Here is an 18,503-nt window from a genome sequence, read left to right as displayed (position 1 = left end):
TTAATGCTAATGTTACACAACATTTTTGAAACAATCTAAACTATGCATGGGTCATAACATCTTTATGCAAGTCGAATAGGGTCAAGTTTGGCAATGTTTGACTGTGCCTCGGTTGTGATGGTTGAGAGATGAGTACCCCATAACAATGCGAACAGAAAGCAAGACACATGAGCGCGTCGCGCCAACAAAAGAATCATGCAAACAAACTCAATCAGGGAACATATTAATAAAGTCATGCCACATTGTTCAAAGTAGCATAGCTTCATCAGAGTCTAGATACCAAGTGTCAGTCCTCTCTTGTATTAATTTGCTTCTCTAGGGTAGCACAACTGCCAAAAAGTGAGTGCTAGTGACTGAGATGCAGCAAAAACATCAAAAAATGCGGATAACAGTGGATTTAAACCACCTAAGTTGGACGAACAGGGAATCGAACCCTGGACCACTCCCAATGATGGGCTCGGAGGAGCGAACATGCTAAGGGAGTATTATACCACTAAACCATTCGCCCGGTTTGGATGAGAGCGACATTGTTATTTGGTATCAAGATGCAACACAGTGAAGCGTTGACATTGGCATTTGCAGCGAGTAAGTAAGTACCTGACGCGTTACTTAGTAGTTGGCAGTTAGTATAAGATATGCAATTACCTTATCCGTGAAGAGAATCGGCGTGATAAAATAGTAAAAACACTTTGGAGTACTCAAAAAGGTGTGGTGGTGGTGGTGGTGGTGATGTCGCTGCAGCCGGCCTCATCCGGTCTCATGTTGCTCAAATAACAGTTTGATCCCCTGTACAATCAAGGTCGAGGGCAGAACGTGAACAAAGCGTTAAGATTAGCAGTCTCACAGCGCCTAGATACATACAATCGTCCCTGTACTCTTTGGCTCTAGTGCAGGTGGCACGAAATGAGAAACCTTATTACTAAGACGACAAGCTCCAAATCCGCCTCGTATTGGCACGACGATCCTCATTGACCACCAAAGGAGAAGCTTAAAAAATAGCTTTACTCAAACATAAAACAACAATATTTGCCGGCTCAGCCGGAAAACGTGTCAAAAGATGGCGCTCAAACCATCAACATCAAAGAGCGACGCCTCAATTGACGTTGAGGAGGCGTCCTTCCATGCCTTCAATAACCCTAGGAAGCTCCCGCCTTGGCTCGATCATTTCAACGCCAAAGACCTCAAGATCCTCTTCAAATGCTCCGTAGCTGTCTGGATCTTTACCCTGTTTATCTTTATCAGTGACACTTTGCGAGTACTCGGACAAGCTACCTTTTTCGGATGGTCAGTTTGACGCACTTTCCTCTCTAACAAACAACATACTGACCGTGTTTTCAGTATCGTTCTATTCATCATGCCGCCTTCTGGCGTCGTCTTCATCCATGTCCTGGCTGGATTGATGATCTGCTTCGGCATGGCCTTCGGCTGGGCTTGGGGAGCCATGGCAATGAAGGCAGCCTTGGCGACAAGGCCCGATGCTGATCTGATGCAACGCTACGGCGAATTGCAAGCATCAATACCGCAGAACACCACCAATGTTGGCCAAGCTTCTGGTCAAACAACATATCAGCAGATCGCCATCTATCAGGGTTTCATGCTCGATGCTCGAATCTCTGTCACTTACTTTTGCCTGTTAGGTTTGTTTGTGTATCTAATGGTAAGTCATTCTACACACAAACCTTGTCTTTCGCTAATCAGTTCTATCCAGGCTCGTCTACGAGTGTCTGCGCCCAACCTCACACTCGTATCACTCTTTGCCATGATCGTGTCAGATATCTACTTGACCATTGCACCGCTCATTCCTACCTTCCAAGGCACAATTCCAAAAGTATTGATCCTACCCACCGCCATCGCAGTCGGGATCGGTGCCGTCTGCAACCTGATATTCTTCCCGCAGTCAACATCTCAGATCACACTTGCAAGTATGTCCGACTTGCTTCGTCCAATGAACGGCTACATCAAATCTTTAACCTGGCACTTCAAGAGTAGAACGAGATTCCAACCAGAGCGGCTTCAAGGACTCAAGGGTGGCCTGGCTGCATCTCAAAAGAGTATTGAATCTGCCATCAAGTTTCTTCCCATGGATTTTACATGGCGAAAATGGAGCCCCGATGACATCAAGTCTTTTCAAGAGCCACTGCGCCAGGTCTTGGTATCGTTTGGAGAACTTCTACAGCTGTCTATCTCACGCGAAGAACTGTTTGCAAAAGATGAGGCGCTCACGAATGCGGTCGATGAGCTCGAAAAGTCTGAAAAGGAGAAGCATCCGCTCGCATACCATATCGCCAAAGCGGCTGATTTCCGTGAACTCACAAACCATCCCGATACCGAAGAAATGTTAATCAAAGCCATCGACTCATTGTCTTCTTGCGCTACACCACTATTGCGGGCTTTGGAACAAAGCATCGACGCTATCGTCCAGGCACTGTCAGGGCCCAAAGAAGATGTGGTAGATCAGCACGAACAAATCCTTCAAACACTGCAGGAAGCTCTGGACGACTTTGAGGACTCAGCTGCGGAACATTTGATGGTCCCTCACGCCCATCTCTTTGATGCAGATGGCAAGGTTATTTTTAAGGACAACCGCTCGCCGCCTATGTTTGGCTTGATGTCAGGTTTGTTGTACCATGAGCGACTAATTAACCTCACCAAAAGCATCGGTACCGTTCTCGAGAAAGCCGTGGAGATGGAGAAGACTCGAACAAAGAAACAAATGTGGTTTCCGAAAGGACTTCAGAAACTCTTCTCGCTGGGCTTGTCGAATGATGCACCACCTTCTACGCTCGCTGGCACCACAGACCTTACCCGCACCATGTCTGCCATCTCCAAACCTGAAAAGAAACGCGGTCTGTTCAAGAGGAAGCCGAAAAACGAGCCTGAAGCGGGGGAGACTGAGAAGAAAGCAGCTACCATTCTGGAAAGCATGCAGCAGACCACAGGCAGGCAACGGAAAAGGCCAAGCCTTATCTTTTTGGGATTGATCAACTTTTTCACTGGAGTTGAGGGTCTGCATGCCCTGCGAACACTGGTTTTAACGATTGCCCTCGCTGTCCCTGCCGTGATCCCGTCGTCAGCAGGATTTTACTACCGAGAGAAGGGAATGTGGGCATTGATCATGGCACAAATGGCTCTCGAACCGTACATGTCGGACTTTACTGCTGGAATTATCATCAGAACTCTCGGTACCGTTGCAGGAGGTGTTCTTGGTCTTTTGTGCTGGTATATCGGATCCGGCAATGGCCCTGGTAACCAATATGGCCTTGCTGCGATTATGGCTGTTGCCATTGTCGGCATGATGTGGTGGCGGCTTTTCGCTCCTCCACAGCACATGGCAGCTGGTATCATGCTTACGTCCACCATGTACATGGTGGTCTCCTACAGCTGGGTTGACACGCACATCCCAAGTTACGGCAACCCTGGTGTAGGATATGAAGTCTTCTGGCGACGAATTCTTCTCGTGTTGATCGGATTCGGCGCGGCTGTTCTTGTTGCACTACTACCCCGACCTCTCTCAGGAAACAGACACTACCGACAAATCATGACCAGTCAACTTTCGAGCATCCGAGACCGCTACGCCCTTCTGGTTACAGTCTGGCGTGAGCCTCCGGCCGACTTTGTTGAAGTCATGGAGAAAGAATCGACCACTTCCGGAGAAGTCCTCAACTCTATCGCTCTGCCGATCCAGAAGACAAAGTTCGAATTCTCAACCTCAAACCTCGACACCGCGACACTTAGCCGTGCAAACCACTTATGCACCAACCTAAATGTCTTTCTCACACAATTCAGCTTGACTGTCACCAAACTTCCTCTTCCCGTGCGCGAGCGCTTCATGCAACGCGTAACCGCTGGTGATGAGAATCTCGTTGCCGATCTCATGTCGACTTTGACCCTTCTTCAGCACTCTTTGAGCTCTGGCGAACCGCTTCCAGCCATCTTACCGACGCCGTTAGTAGGCAGGGCGATCCAGTTCAGGAAACTCAAGGGAGAGCTTCAGGATGAAGTAAACTCTAAGGAATATCTAGCTACGCCACAGGGAAGGCATTGGTCGGCGGCTGTTTATGCGTTTGTGAGGTTCTTGGGCACGCTAGATGATCTTGTGATTGTTGTGAAGAAGGCTGTTGGGGAAAGCTCGCATATTCACACTGACGCTTTCGGTGGAAACATGTCCTGAGGTCTGTGATGGGGATTTTCTTGGATTGGATATAAGATAGAACATAATATATTTGGCATGCTGAGCCATAATTGTAACCATTTTCCTGAACATGTACTCCCGTTTCTGATAATTCTGTGTGAAGAGTTTTTGATGAACTTGAATCAACATAGCAATCTATCCCTGAAGATATAATACCCATACGCTTCCAACCCAACCGAATTTCTATCAAGTCCAGTTTATTCTTGTCGGTTACCTTGTGCCGCCGCTGTCGCATGTTCATGATGCTTGAAGAGACCGAGGAATCCCAAATCGTAACAGACCTTTAAAGATCCAGCCATGATGAATGCCACCCAGAAGTAATCGGAATCTGCCAGAAGTCCAGTAATCAGCGGGCCCAGACTCTGAGCAGTAGTCTTGGCTACGTTGATGAGGCCAATGACAACAGTTCTTTCATTGGGCTGGATAATGGCGGCGAGAAAGGCTGATCGCGGTGCGATGTCCATGGATTGTGTACATGAGCGGAGAATCAGGAGAATAACAGACATATGGACCTCATTGGGGATGGGAATGAGGGCTAGGAAAATTGACGAAGGGATATGAGTAAAGACCATAGTCTGGTTTGGAGTGTCAGTGATATTCTGGACTGACATTGTAGATCATAAACTTACTTTGACATTGCCAAATCGCTTGGCAAGGGATGATGCTACTAGAACGGAGCCAGCAGCGATGATACTGGTAGTGAAGAATATCGAGCCCAGCTTGCCCTCTTCGATATGGTACTGTGATTTAAAGTAAAATGTGATCCATGAACTGCCATAACCATTAGTCTTTACCTGAATTTCGAGTCGTACTTGTGACTTACAGAGGAGCAAGGCCTGAAGCAAAGCTATCTAAGGCAAAGAGCGCACACAGGCTCACAACAATCGGGATACTCTCCCGCGACACCTTGGCCCGCAGTTGTTTCTTCGGTGGTGCTTGGTTCGGTGTCTGAGCTTGGTTGGGCTGGGTGAGAAGAGGTGCTTGTTCGTTGGTGTCTGTATCAGATTCTGGTTCGTCGTACAATTCTACTGCAGCACTCAAGACAAGAGCCGAGATGAGCTTCAACACGCCAATAGCAGAATATCCATAAAAGACATTGCGGTATACATCGATGACATCCATGCCAAGGTTGATGCGCATGTGGTGAATAAGCCAACCACAAGTCAAAAGTCCAAACGCACCACCAGCAGTACCGCATAGACTGTACCAGGCATAAACGTCGCCTCGCTTGGCTGGATCTGTGAGATGTGCGACGATACTCTCTTCGATACCACGGAAGGGACCGATCTCATTACCGCTGTGTCAAGTCATTAGCATTTGACTGTAGTCTCCAGATATTTGTATCTTACCCAGGACTAATGACGCCCAGAATAGCAGCCGCTAGTAAGACCCAGTAGTTGTTTGATGTCGCAAACACAATTCCACTAGCGGTCATCAAGACAGCGCCCAAAGCCAAAACAGCCCTTCTGCCCACGCCATCAGCGAACAAGGCAAGTATAAAGCTGATAATGATATCGCCAGCCAACGTCAGAGTCATGAACAACCCGACACGGGTAGTGGAAATACCGAGTTCTCGCAGGAATGCGACGAGAACGAGAGTAGATGCGCCATAGGCGAAGAGGCGAATGAACCTTTGCGCGCAGAGGATCTTGATGTCACGGGTGGAATGGTACAGAGATACAAGGCCGAGCTCTTGGAGGACTCTGTTAGTAGCTGGAGACTGCGAGGTCGCGTCGTTGGAACTCGACATGATGACGAGCACAATGAAAAAGAGTTGGATTTGGCCAAGGATCGAATGACCAAAAAATAATTTGTGTCTTGATTTGAACTCATCATTACGCGTGGCATTTACTATATACTTTTCTACCTCCGAGACTCCGAGCTTAGAAGGCTTCGCGCTAAGAGTCGGTTGTGGTTAACGAGAATACAGTGGAAATTATCGCTGTAAAATCGTACGTCATGAACGCGAGTGGAAGAACCTTTACCAGAGCGCTGACTGTGATTGGTGGGTTCAATAGGTTGTTGTCGGTTCTCCGAGCTCTCGTCTATGGTTGAGTGACAGTTACACTCCATAGACTGATAACGCTGAGATTTCCAATAACCCCCCAAGCTACAATAGTCTTTAGGTTTTTTTTATCTTTCATAACGCTCTTGTTCTTTGTTCAAGTATGTTTGAGATTGGAGGTATAGGACATAACATTGGCCAACAAGGCATCCCATATAATTGACTAATAAGAGTGATACGCATAAATACATTTGCGTCGTCAAATAACGGGCTATAATACATATTAGAATGGGATACACAGAGTATCATGTCTTTAATTAGTGGGAAATGAACGCGATCCTGTGAGATTGTTTCATGCTGCTAGTGCTGACTAGCATCTCCTGCTCCGTGCTGGAATCCTTCTTGGGAGCTCTGCCTCTGTTCCCTCCCCTATGGCCTATGTCTACCTTGGCTCAGTAGTGGCGCAGCCCTATCCAAGAATCCTACCTGTTCTTAGACAACATCTACTTGCTGCATTTAAATAATAACCTTAAAGCACAGGCTAGATGGATCAACGGCTTAGCATCGTAGGCAATCTTAGCATAGCCCGAAGGATGAGGCATACGATGCAAAGGATTAGACTCTTTGACCCACGGGGCATATTTCAAGCTGTCATATAAAGTCTCGTCGCACGACTCTATCTTCAACAAGTTCCCTAAGCTTTGGACACAGGGTTCAAAGTTATTCGTTTTTACCATTCTCTCGGTCCAGACCCAGCATTAGCTCGTTCTTTAGCTGTGCCTAGCCTTTCTTATTCAACTTCAACGATCAATTCTTTCTTTACTTGCAGTGCGCAATATCACAAGCCATGGTTCTTGGTTCTCGTCTCGCGAGCCTTGCGGGACTCGGGTTGCTCGCCACTGGCATCTCCGCCGCTGTGCTTCCCCGTTCCCAGCAACCATGCCCGCACTACGAGCCCGAGGGCGAGCTCCTGGACGAATACATCGTCGAGTTCCACAATGACCACACACTTGAGGACCACTTCAAGACTATCGGCAAAGATCTCCGCCATGAACCCGATGTCCACCGCTTCGGCTACCTAGACATGTTGCACATGTACCGTGCCGCGTTGAGCGAGGAGTTTGTCCACAACTTTGTCAGGTACGACCCCGGTGTCAAGTCCGTCGAGCGCAGCGTCACCGTCGACTTGGCTCACTCGATCAACGACACCGAGGTGGCTGAGCCTGTAGAGCTCGAGAGCCAGGGTCTCGCCAAGCGCTTCGTCCCCAAATGGGCATTCGACGAGCGCAAGGGACCGCACCACTTGCAACAGCTGGCTGCCGGCAACAAGATCTCGCTCAGCAACCAGGACGAGAAGTACAAGGTTCTACACGGCGCGGGCGAGGGCGTGGATGTGTACGTCCTCGACTCGGGCATCAGAATCACGCACAAATTCTTTGGCGGACGAGCATCTCATTTTTCGCAGAGCCTCGGCCATTCTCCTTACACCTTGAGCGATTCACCCCTCGATGACACCGATGGCCACGGTACCCACGTCGCAGGTCTGGTGGGCGCCAGCTATGCAGGCGTGGCTCCCTGGTCTAACCTTGTCAGCGTCAAGGTCGGCTGCTACCAAGGCGGCTGTAAGGGACACACGGGCGGCATCGTTGAGGCCATTAACGCCGTAACGAAGCGGCACAACGAGAACAAGGCCAATAAGCCGGACAAGTGGAAGGGATCGGTCATCAACATGTCCTTTGTCGCTACTGCCAAAAGCAACGTGCTCAACAAGGCCATCGACAGGGCATATGATGCGGGTATCCCATTTGCCGTCGCCGGAGGCAACAAGCCTGCCGATGATAAGACCAAGGCCACTGGAACTCTATGTGAGTCTCAGAACACAATCTGTGTCGGTGGTGTAGACAAGGATTACAACAAGGGCTGGGTAGGTTTCCTTAACCCCTCAGACAGCAGTGGGATAGCGCAACTAACATGGATTGGGTTACTAGTTCAGTCGTGACGGCAAGTTCATTGATATCTGGGCTCCCGGAAGTGAAATCGTCTCACTTGCTCTCGACGGTCGGACCATGATGAGGACGGGTAGCAGCATGTCTTCAGGTCAGGTCGCCGGCATCATGGCTCTCAGTAAGTTTTCCTTGATGGCCTTTCGATAAGCATTAGAAACGCAGGACTGATTTTCAACCTCTAGTTGTTGGTTACGAGGGAATCTCGGACAATGCTCGTCTCGTCTACGACCGTCTCAAGGCCAACCAGCTCTCAGGCATCGTAGGCAAGCTCAGCAACCCATGGTTCTTTGGCGAGAAGGAGAACAACTTCTTCGCTCAGACAGGCGCCGGATCCAGAAACGTCAATGAGCAGCCCTACACCGGTCCATCTAAAGATCTCGATCGTTTGATTGCCCCCATCGATGTCTTTCGCAAGAGGCAAGAAAGCGAACTGCAAGTCGACGTCGGCAACGGCCAGGCCATCAAGTTCCCCGAGAGCGATTTCTGGAAAACTACTGAGGTTATTGACGAGAACCCCAACGACGAAATCGCTGCCGTTGCCGTGCAGGAGTTCAAACTTGATACCAGCAACCCTGGTGTTGACACTGAGCCCGCCCAGGCGGAGTTCGAGGACGATTCCGCTCCCGAGGAGGAGCCTAGCTCTAACAGCCCATCAGATTCACCCATCGAGCAAGATACGGTCAACGGCAAGCCCGTCTGCCAGGGTAACCAGGTCTTCGGTGACTGCGTCGCTGGCAAGCTGCCAAACAGGGGAGATTTTGCCGGCCAGTACGGCCCCGTTTGCGTGAAGGCCGACGGCGAGCAGGGCTCAAAGCCCCGCCTCAATGAGCAGGAGCTCAACAAGGCCGCTGCAACCTACTGCCAGAGCCTCATCGACAAGAGATGGCTCTTCAAGGAGGGTGCCCCCAACCCCAGCCCGATGGTCGCGACCGGCGTCGCAGAGAACGGAGCTTCTATGGCCCTGTCCATCATGTACCACAAGCCCGGCTGCCCTGAGGACAAGTCTATGAGCGAGAATGACTTTGGCAACATGAAGCTCGAAGACTGTGTGACCTACCTCTCGCAGAGCTTTAGCGTGACCTGCGGGATCGGAGCGACATGGGCCAACTATAACAAGGACTTTCAGGTCATGGGTGGTGTCTTGGCTAAGGACTGTCTTATGTGGACTGTGTACGGACAGTAGTAGGCAAGGAGAGGAGTTGCTTTTAGCCTTTGTATATATAATGACACTTGGCGAAGATACTGCGTGACATTTAGGTATAAGAACACTATAAATGAATACTTGTTTTAAAACATATGTGTTTTAATTGAGAAACTGGGTTTTTGAGTGATAGACTCACAGGTATTTGCAAGACTGTCAGGCTAGAGCCCTCTTATACTTAAAAGATCCACCTTCTCCCATCAAAACCCTCAGCTACAGCAGTCCTCAGATTGCTCATCTTCCGTAGTATAGTGGTCAGTATGCAAGCTTGTCACGCTTGAGACCCGGGTTCAATTCCCGGCGGGAGAGATCCAGCCACCTGCGACACGCAGGCATTCTTTTTTTAATTTTTTTTTGTCATTTTATGTTCTGACTAAACAATTGCTTACACTGAATGAAGACTGTATAACAATAATCCTCCAAGATTCAAACCCACACTTAGGCCAATACACAAATCAAGGTCTGAGCCCATGTACCCTACAAGGGCTTGGAACGTCGCTTTCTCAACACTGCGCAATATTTATCCACGTCGGCCTGAGCAGCTTTGGCTTTAGGGTTGCTATCGCAGTGGAGATAACAGCTGCGGAGAATTAAGTCAGTATACTGTGATATCAAGAGGGGGTCACAGTCTTACAGGTTGATTTCTTTGTGAGTCCCACAGAGACATCGCTCATTGTCATAGCAGGCAGCAGGCTAGAGAATTTGTTAATCTAGGTTGTCAACAAATGTAATGAGTGACGTACATTGGGTCCTGCTTTGAGGCATGCATCGACCTCGCCACAGTTTGCCGCCTGCGCAGTAACTCGGACAGCAGAGAGAAGAAAGAGAGCGACGAAGTATTTCATGATGTTACAAAAATCAGCTTCAATGGTAGTAAGATAAGGCGTGGGTGAATCAACATGTCTCAGGGAGAACACCATTGGTCTTAAATATCCAGGAACAGCTATTATACATCATCATCGACGCTTCCAGGTTCAAGATTCCGGTCTCAATAGCTTGGGTGTTCCTGATCCGTCCATAATAGACTGTAGCCGAGAACGCCACGCTCTGGACAATTGAGCTTGGCAGTAACAATTCAGAGCAAACATGTAAAAAGGCCCAGTTATTGCATTCCATCATTACTGCAAGCCAACCAGCTGTTCCAAAATGGTTTCTCCTCCTTTAGGGTTCGTTCAATCCCTTTATCCGCATTCCAACACACGGCGTTTTCGAAAGCGTTTGCCTCAATTCTTCCAGGGCGGGCATATTGAACATTCAGATCACCATTAACTGGACAACTCCAACCGCCAAGTGGTATCTGTTGGTGATGGAGCTACACATGCCATATGATTCTAAGTTCTTATTGTCTCGCTTAGCCAAGCCCCGGAAGTTTCGCGATCAGCCAGACCGTGAAGTCAGCAATAGCAGAACAATAAAACTCAAGTATTCATCAATAAAATTCTAACATTCTAACACAGGATCAATAGCCTAATTGTTTGATGAGGCCAGTCTGAGGTGATAAAGGAGTGTGTGGCGGGTCGTGGCTAACCCTGTAGTGCACGGCCACAATCTTTCCATGACGACAGTGTTTTTCTCTATTCAGACAAAGCATCTATGATGATGCATCCAGGGCTGATATCCCACAAGACGCCTACGATGCGCCTCCTTACATCAACACCGGCAGTCAGATCAACTTTCGCAAGGCAGAGAATTTTAACTCAAGTTACTGCCAGAAGTCGACTACCTTTCACTGCCACGCGGCAATTCGCCATGAAACGAAAGGCTGTATATGCATGGTACGAAAGGGAACCAAAAAATGCCAAAAATGCCAAAAAGGCACAATCCCCAGTGACTACAGATAAGTTGCCCGAATACCACGAGACGCCATCAAAGAGGGATAAGGATGGCGAGATTATATGGCCTGCGCCCAAGGACCAGATGGAAGCCGCAAGGAATTTCATCCGTGAATGGTACGTCCTGTTAATCATCGTTGGGAATATTTCTCACACCTACCCATAGTGTCGCTGCCTCAAAACCTACCCTCATTATTCCTGACAAGGACGTCGACGGTCTCACTTCTGGGGCCATACTCAGAAAGACACTGATATTAATGGGTCTCGATCCCGAGTTGATATCAGCCTACGTGATGAAGAAAGGCCTCAATGTCCACGACGAAGAATCGCGCAGAGACATGGCTTCGTACAAACCTTCATTCATATTTGTCCTCGACCAAGGATCACGGGAATCACCGCCTGTCATCGATGAACCTCATCGAGCTTTGGTAATCGACCACCATTACGCCGAAGAAAAGGACCACCCCAAGGATGCCACTTTCGTCACGGCATGCAACAGTCCGCCTGTAGCCACCAGCTCGTTGCTCACCTACCTTATCTGTCGCGACTTACATCCTGACGTTGAAGAGACGTGCAACTGGCTATGTGCTATGGGCGTACATGGGGATCTGGGCAATGCTATCAAGTGGGAACCCCCATTTCCTGATTTCAAAGCCATGTTCAAAAAATACACCAAAAAGGGTATCAACAGCGCTGTATCTTTCATCAACGCTCCTCGGCGGACCGCAGCTTATGATGTGCCTGGGGCGTGGGAAGCGTTAGCAGAAGCCTCAGCCCCCATTGACATCATGAAGAACGAGTCGTTAGGTGCAGCGAGAAAGGAGGTCAACGAAGAAGTCAGGAAACATGCTCGTGTACCACCAAGGTTATCGTTGGACGGCAGAATCGCAGTGATTCGCATCAAATCCGAGTATCAAATACATCAGGTCATTGCGACGCGCTGGGCTGGCCACTTGACTTCACCCAAGCTTGAGGTGATACTCGTAGCCAACTCAGGCTATCTTCCAGGCTTGGTCAACTTTTCGTGCCGTGTCCCGAGATGTGCCAGAGGCAGGGTCCCCCCTGTCAATATTATCGAAATCCTTCGTAAAGAAGCGTTGCGGGCAAAAGACCCAACTTTGACGAAGCGTTTGGGAGAGTCGTTCGCCCGTGGACACAAGGAAGCAAGCGGTGGTGTTGTTCCCAAAGCCGAGTTTGAGGAGTTGATGGAAGCGTTGTTCGTCCGTGACAAAGCTCCTGCTTCTCCAAGGCAACGGCAGAAGCAAGGAAATAATACCCTCTTGAATTATTTCGAAAGAGGTTAGTGACCCTTGTATGGACAGAACCAATTTCCCAAAAAATTTAAAGTTTGTGTTTTTTCGATAAAAGAGCGCAATTGAGCCTGACAACTTTGGCATTCAACCCCTGATCTTAGTGGTGTAACCTTGGACGGTTTGTTATTGGAGTAAACAGATTAGAAGCCGTTGGCTTCAATCGTGTTTTTGCTTGGCCTGTTGCTGACTACCCTGTTGTTGTCCTGTAATTTCCTTTTCAAGACAAGACAGCCCAAGTTATAGTGACGTAGACCTTGGCCATTCACTGACATGTGCTACCCTCCCCTGCAATTAATAGCTTGGCCCAGAGAAGCAAGTGGCTTACATTTGAGTACGAGCTGACTTGCTTTGACGTGCTGTTCTGGCAATTGAGTCTTGACTAGAGTGATGATTAGAGTTAAAATAACCGTTATGCTTCGTGCTAATCAATCGAGACTCCGATAGTCGAAAAGCAACACATGTTTAATCGTCATGTTACTGGATAGCTTCACTCTCGAACAAATCCCGCAGCAAGAGTACGAGGTGGGGTAGCACTTCCAAAGAAGCCAAGATCGTCACGCCTAGGCCAACCACCCGATATTACTCTGTGCATCTCACAATGCTATCAGTAAATAAACTAGAGGAATAACTGTCGGGCCGCTGAAACTGGGAACTGAAGCTCAAGTGCCGCCCTCTTTAAGACGTCTGTGATGCCCGGGCTCAGGGTTGAGGGCTGAAGACAAGCTCCTCGCGTTCTTCGTCCATTCCCCAACTCCTCACCTTTGTTTGTTTTCTCAATTGAGGCTTCCAACATGAGATTCACCACGAATGTTGTTGTCACTGCCTTTTGGCTGACAAGCCTGGGCACTCCCTCTGTTGCCCACCCAGCCAAGGGTCTCAAGGGTCCCGAACTCAAGCATTGGCCCAAGGGCGCTGCCAAAGCTCTCAACAAGATGATTGCTGCCAATGCCAACCAGGGACAATATGCCGTCTTTGACATGGACAACACCAGCTACCAATTCGACCTTGAAGAGTCCCTTCTTCCCTACCTCGAGAACAAGGGAGTTCTTACGCGCGACACCATGGATCCTGCGTTGAAGCTTGTTCCCTTCAAGGACTCCAAGAAGCACAAGGAGTCGCTTTACAGCTACTACTTGCGACTCTGCGAGATTGAGGATGCTGTCTGCTACCCTTGGGCGGCACAGATCTTCAGCGGATTCCCGCTACGTGAGCTCAAGGGCTACGTCGATGAGTTGATGGCCTACAACAAAACCATTCCCACCACTTACTACGAGGAGGGCAAGGTCACCGCCACTGAGGTGTCCCCACCCAAGATCTTCGAGGGTCAAGTTGAGCTTTACAACCGCCTGATGGCCAACGGCATCCAGGTCTACGTTGTGAGCGCCGCTTCTGAGGAGCTCGTCCGAATGGTCGCTTCCGACCCTAAGTACGGCTACAACGTTCCTGCCAAGAACGTTATCGGTGTCTCCCTCTTCCTCAAGACCAAGAAGGGCGAGATCACCACAGCTCGCAAGCAAATCGAGGACAACGCCTACACCCAGAAGGTCCAGAACCAGAACCTCGACGCCGAGATGACCCCTTGGCTCTGGGCCCCAGCTACATGGAAAGAGGGCAAGTGGGCCGCCATCAACACCTACATCGATACCTGGAAGAGACCTATCCTCGCTGGTGGTGACACTCCCGACAGTGATGGTCCCATGATCTTCCGTGGCGTTAATGTTGAGCGAGGTGGTATCCATCTTTGGGTCGACAGGAAGCCTGCCTACAGAGAGCAGATTGATGGAATGATCAAGAACTACACCATTGCTCAGAAGGAGCAAAAATTACCAGTTACGGCCAACAAGAACTGGGTGTTTGTGACGCCTAACGAGCTTCACGATGCTTAAATATCTCACTAGTAGCTAATGAATATACCAACTTAATATTGACTTGGTGAAATCAAATCAATCCTGTTCCGTTCCCTTGTGATAAGATTCATGCCAGAACTTTTATGTTGAACTTGATGTATTGTGACGCGGTAAATAACTATTGCGCTCATACTATGAACTACTCTATACACAGACTGGCGCACCGTTGGGCTTGGCAACTCCATTACTTGGGTTGGTCTGGGAACAACCGTTTGCAAAACCTAACGCAGTATCATCAACTGCCGCGTTGAAAGCTGCTCCACAGTTTGGGTCACTACAAAAGTTAGATCATGTCTTTCTTTTAGCTGTGCAAAACTTACCTGGCGCCGCCACCGGCACTGTTGAAGTAAGAGCAGATATCGTGAGAAAAACAGTCCTGGGTATAGACGTTGCCTACGGCAGTTCCACTGCATCCAGCGCCACATCGTCCGTTGCAAGAGTAACTAACAAGTCAATATTATGCAGAGAGAGACACGAGGTTGGCATGACTCACTCTCCAGATCCGGAAGGGTTGGCACCATAGTTGCTACCAACAACGCCAGTGAAGGTGCATCTCTTGCCAGCACTGTTAGTCCATGAGGCTGTGGCTGTCTGTCCAACTCGAAGACAGGTGATAGCTCGCTTCTCAAGCGTGGGAGAAGCAATGGAGACGCTCGCAAGAACAAGAACAACAAGAGAAGTAAGCATGATGGGCAACAGATATGATTGTGTTCTTGTTTACAATCGTTACCATCTTGACATTCAGTGATTCTTATATAGAAATCTAGTCAAGTCGCTTACCCCAGCATTTATTTCGTCATCGGGATTGTGTCTTGAAGTGGTAAGTGAACGGAGTATCTCTCGGAGATTGAGTGCTTGGTCCATCAGCCCCGTCTTCGAAACACACTTCGATCGTTCAAGAACCACAGTGAAGTCTGGTAGACGATTGCGAAATATGTACCCCACAGTACGCTAAACTGTAATTGACTTTGTTGAGCAGTATCATAGGTCGGGATCGATCTCATGTGCTCGGAGCGACCTCATCCGCATCCATAAAGGGTAAGGATGTAACCATGTAAACGTGGATTTATTGCGTACTGCTTTAACATCAAACACCATTTAGTAACACGCCGACAACAACATGCGCATATAAATCAAAGGCCATTAGTCATCACTGTCTGGTCCAGTCTAACCAGATCTCAATCCTATGTCCCATGGGCTCGAGGGATAATGGGCACTATGAGTTTGCAGTAAACGCCAGCCAGACTTTTGCAGATGGAGTTCCACAGTGGCATGAGGAGAATGTCTAAAATTTTATTTCTTATGCCCCGCGCCAGAGAGGCAAGTCTAAAGATACTATAATAATAAGAGTAGATATAAGTGTTAGAAATCTAGCTTTGCCATGCCACCACTGTCACCGCACTGCCAAACTTGAGAATGATCCGGTCATAGGATTCGAATATTTGTGCGCAAGAGCATGCTCCCCACTGCTTTCATCTGCCAGAGCTCCTTCCTTTGCGTTCAGTCACAGGTGTAGGGACAGATAGCAAATTGGATATCCCCAAGTCTGTAAAGAGTCATACCTCACCATCGGGGTACCCCTTTGTAATTATGTTAGCCACCTTCCGTTACAAAACGTTTGCTGGATGGGATATCTACCCAAAAAGCAACTAGCCGAGGCTGTGGTAAGAGAATGTGCTGTCACTGTCGTTTCTATAACATGGTTCACGTTTACATCATTGTATCGGATTAAAGTCTTGATTAATGTGGTTTATATTGAGACACTAGACATCAATCTGCTTAATTCTTTGCTGGATGCTGTACGTGATCGGACAGTCGCAAACTCGTACGGCTTATTTCTGTTACCAAGTTAGCTGTGATTTTCCAGCCCAAGACCAGTCAGTACTAACACCGCAACCCTTGCAAGTGCAGCTCTCTCCACAGTTGCATGAGCTAGCTCCTCCGCAGTTGCAAGAAGATCCGCAATCGCAAGCCATGTTGATAATGTAAAGTTGAAATGGGATAGATATGAGTTATTGTCTATTATATAAAGAGGAAGCTTGGAGGTTCAACCAGGACATCGGGGAATTTATATACCCCAAATCCCCGCATTTCTAGGTATAATCCAAGTCATGAAGGTTTTCATATGACGCATACATTACGATTTGGTGCTAGATTTCGGGCCATCGGTCATGCGGCAGAGATGCAATTTGACTTTGTCTGAATAGGATGTATCAAGGTCACGAGATAGAAATCAGCCCATTCTTGCATTGCTTGGATGACGGTAGTTCGAGGTCATATTACCATCATGATAGACTATCGAACCAACTCAAGATTTATGACTAAATAATAAAGAAATAACGATGTAAAGAACCAACAAATTGTAAAGTGCGAATAAAAAAACACAGTAATAAATCACCACATAAAGTGCAGGATCTTACAACCCAGGCTATCCAGATTGAAATTATTCCGAGCCGTATAAGAAGAATCAATACCAATAATCTATAATGTCTAGCCCTCGATAACCCTGACAATCACGTCCGCAGTTTCTTTTGTTTTTTCTAAAAATGGACTATGACCAGCCACCAATCTCGCAGATTTCATACCAGGTGTTGAATCAACGAGTTGTTCTTGAAGAGGAAGCAGCAATAGTTGGTCGTTCTCGCAGATTATGTAGGTCTTGGGGATAGTTATATCCGAGGCGATAAAGTCCAAACTGGTTTCAAATGCATCTTGAGAATGTGGCTGTGTTTCTTCCAAGGCAGCGTTCATTACTTCCTTGGAACAACCGCTGTAGACGCAATCTCGGGCTTGCTCCGACTTCATGTTGGTGATCTGATTCTGATATGGGTTAGTAAAATCTGACAAAAGGTTGTTGCTTATTCCGTACCTTTGTATATTTTTCGCCAGCTTGAAGCCATCCAGGGTAAGATCCACCAAAGGTAGTAATAAGATCCCAGCCCTTGACAGGGATAGCAAATGCAGCGAGGAAGATGATGGATTGAAATCCTCCTTTAAGGCCTGCCTGTGCTCTTTCATGGACCCCCTGCCCTTGCGTAGCCGCAGTGGCGGGAATGCCTCCATAGGAATGGGCAATAAGAACAACTTCTTGCCCCTGAGCAAAGAATGGCTCTGCAGTTTCGATGATCTTGGCTTTATCTGCTTCCCAAGTGACTCCGTGGCTACCAGGCCCTACAGAGGGCATCTTGGGAATAACGACCTCATAGCCCGAGTCAACGAGAGCGGTCTTGAGAACGTCGTAGCACTTGGGAGGATGCCACGCGCCTGTGACAAATAGCAGAACGGGTTTTTGGCTCATGATGATGCTACTCAGGATTCTGGCAGGATATTGTTTGCATATGATAAGGTGTTTGGACGAAATTGTGTCAGGTTCTGGACCTTGCTCTTATACATGGGCTGGATAAAAGTGGCCTGAGCTATGGAGTTTTAGTACTGGTAATAGCTTGAAGCTAAATTGAGTCTACGGTACGGTCCGCAAGACCCTACAAAATCCAAACCCGCAATATTTCCATGGTTTTAGGGTACCACTTTAGAAAGTAATATTGAATATTCGGGATAAAGAGCCTGCTAATATAAATATCGGTACACTGATATAAACGGATTAACTACTGTATAATGTGAAGTATTGTATCTTTTCAGCTCTTTGCGGCCGTTATTTCATGTAGTTTACGGGTCCGCAAGATATCACGCTACTGTGTTCGGATCCGCAGACGCAAGTGATTCCCAAAGTCTTGCGGACCCGAATGCCCTGCATAACGCCTGATAGAGGCTCACAAGGAGTGTGATCCTGGATTGTACGAGGTAAACGTAGCAAAATATGTTACATCGTCTAGGGGCTTTGATGAAAGAGACAGGATCTGGACTTATAGGAGGTCAAAGAGTTCCTTTCCTCCGTCCTTCAATGAGCTTAGTTGATGTATGACATTCGATTTTAAAGTTCAGCTAAATCACATCGCTAACAGCTGAGCCTGGGTCTCCTGGCGCGAGTCATTAATCGGCTGTTTGTATTGATTACGAAAATACCCCTAGATAATTAATTATTGAGCC

The 18,503-nt window shown here is 48.0% G+C and overlaps 8 protein-coding genes and 2 non-coding genes across 10 annotated transcripts; 5 read left to right on the top strand and 5 right to left on the bottom strand.

Moving 5' to 3' along the window:
* Nucleotides 1-412: 412 nt before the first annotated feature.
* FGSG_20611 lies at nt 413-508 on the bottom strand. Its single transcript has one exon. It is a non-coding gene; the product is annotated as a tRNA-Ala (tRNA).
* A 549-nt stretch (nt 509-1,057) lies between these two features.
* Nucleotides 1,058-4,171, top strand: FGSG_03329 (uncharacterized protein; the record flags this gene model as incomplete). The annotated part of the gene is made up of 3 exons (XM_011324105.1): nt 1,058-1,284; nt 1,339-1,657; nt 1,709-4,171. 3 exons carry the CDS (start codon nt 1,058-1,060, stop codon nt 4,169-4,171), a joined length of 3,009 nt encoding a protein of 1,002 aa, XP_011322407.1.
* Nucleotides 4,172-4,389: 218 nt separating this feature from the next.
* Nucleotides 4,390-5,942, bottom strand: FGSG_03330 (uncharacterized protein; the record flags this gene model as incomplete). The annotated part of the gene is made up of 4 exons (XM_011324104.1): nt 4,390-4,767; nt 4,822-4,963; nt 5,016-5,489; nt 5,542-5,942. The coding sequence occupies 4 exons, from the start codon at nt 5,940-5,942 to the stop codon at nt 4,390-4,392; spliced, it is 1,395 nt and encodes a 464-aa protein (XP_011322406.1).
* A 1,102-nt stretch (nt 5,943-7,044) lies between these two features.
* Nucleotides 7,045-9,386, top strand: FGSG_03331 (uncharacterized protein; the record flags this gene model as incomplete). The annotated part of the gene is made up of 4 exons (XM_011324103.1): nt 7,045-7,422; nt 7,483-8,121; nt 8,186-8,321; nt 8,386-9,386. 4 exons carry the CDS (start codon nt 7,045-7,047, stop codon nt 9,384-9,386), a joined length of 2,154 nt encoding a protein of 717 aa, XP_011322405.1.
* A 255-nt stretch (nt 9,387-9,641) lies between these two features.
* On the top strand, nt 9,642-9,713 carry FGSG_20610. The gene has a single exon. It is a non-coding gene; the product is annotated as a tRNA-Asp (tRNA).
* A 1,608-nt stretch (nt 9,714-11,321) lies between these two features.
* Nucleotides 11,322-12,540, top strand: FGSG_03332 (uncharacterized protein; the record flags this gene model as incomplete). The annotated part of the gene is made up of 2 exons (XM_011324102.1): nt 11,322-11,353; nt 11,403-12,540. The coding sequence occupies 2 exons, from the start codon at nt 11,322-11,324 to the stop codon at nt 12,538-12,540; spliced, it is 1,170 nt and encodes a 389-aa protein (XP_011322404.1).
* An 800-nt stretch (nt 12,541-13,340) lies between these two features.
* FGSG_03333 (uncharacterized protein) lies at nt 13,341-14,487 on the top strand (the record flags this gene model as incomplete). Its single annotated transcript, XM_011324101.1, has 1 exon — nt 13,341-14,487. One exon carries the CDS (start codon nt 13,341-13,343, stop codon nt 14,433-14,435), a length of 1,095 nt encoding a protein of 364 aa, XP_011322403.1. The 3' UTR covers nt 14,436-14,487.
* Nucleotides 14,488-14,600: 113 nt separating this feature from the next.
* On the bottom strand, nt 14,601-15,143 carry FGSG_03334 (uncharacterized protein; the record flags this gene model as incomplete). Its single annotated transcript, XM_011324100.1, has 3 exons — nt 14,601-14,730; nt 14,777-14,899; nt 14,950-15,143. 3 exons carry the CDS (start codon nt 15,141-15,143, stop codon nt 14,601-14,603), a joined length of 447 nt encoding a protein of 148 aa, XP_011322402.1.
* A 1,048-nt stretch (nt 15,144-16,191) lies between these two features.
* On the bottom strand, nt 16,192-16,484 carry FGSG_12456 (uncharacterized protein). The gene is made up of 2 exons (XM_011324099.1): nt 16,346-16,484; nt 16,192-16,294 (listed from the first exon to the last, which is right to left on the bottom strand). The coding sequence occupies exons 1-2, from the start codon at nt 16,430-16,432 to the stop codon at nt 16,289-16,291; spliced, it is 93 nt and encodes a 30-aa protein (XP_011322401.1). The 5' UTR covers nt 16,433-16,484; the 3' UTR covers nt 16,192-16,288.
* A 396-nt stretch (nt 16,485-16,880) lies between these two features.
* On the bottom strand, nt 16,881-17,768 carry FGSG_03335 (uncharacterized protein). The gene is made up of 2 exons (XM_011324098.1): nt 17,326-17,768; nt 16,881-17,276 (listed from the first exon to the last, which is right to left on the bottom strand). Exons 1-2 carry the CDS (start codon nt 17,752-17,754, stop codon nt 16,947-16,949), a joined length of 759 nt encoding a protein of 252 aa, XP_011322400.1. The 5' UTR covers nt 17,755-17,768; the 3' UTR covers nt 16,881-16,946.
* Nucleotides 17,769-18,503: the final 735 nt, after the last annotated feature.

The sequence above is a fragment of the Fusarium graminearum genome, chromosome 2, assembly GCF_000240135.3.
Source record: "Fusarium graminearum PH-1 chromosome 2, whole genome shotgun sequence".
NCBI classification, from domain to species: Eukaryota; Fungi; Ascomycota; class Sordariomycetes; order Hypocreales; family Nectriaceae; genus Fusarium; species Fusarium graminearum.
This window is presented reverse-complemented; position numbering and strand designations above follow the sequence as displayed.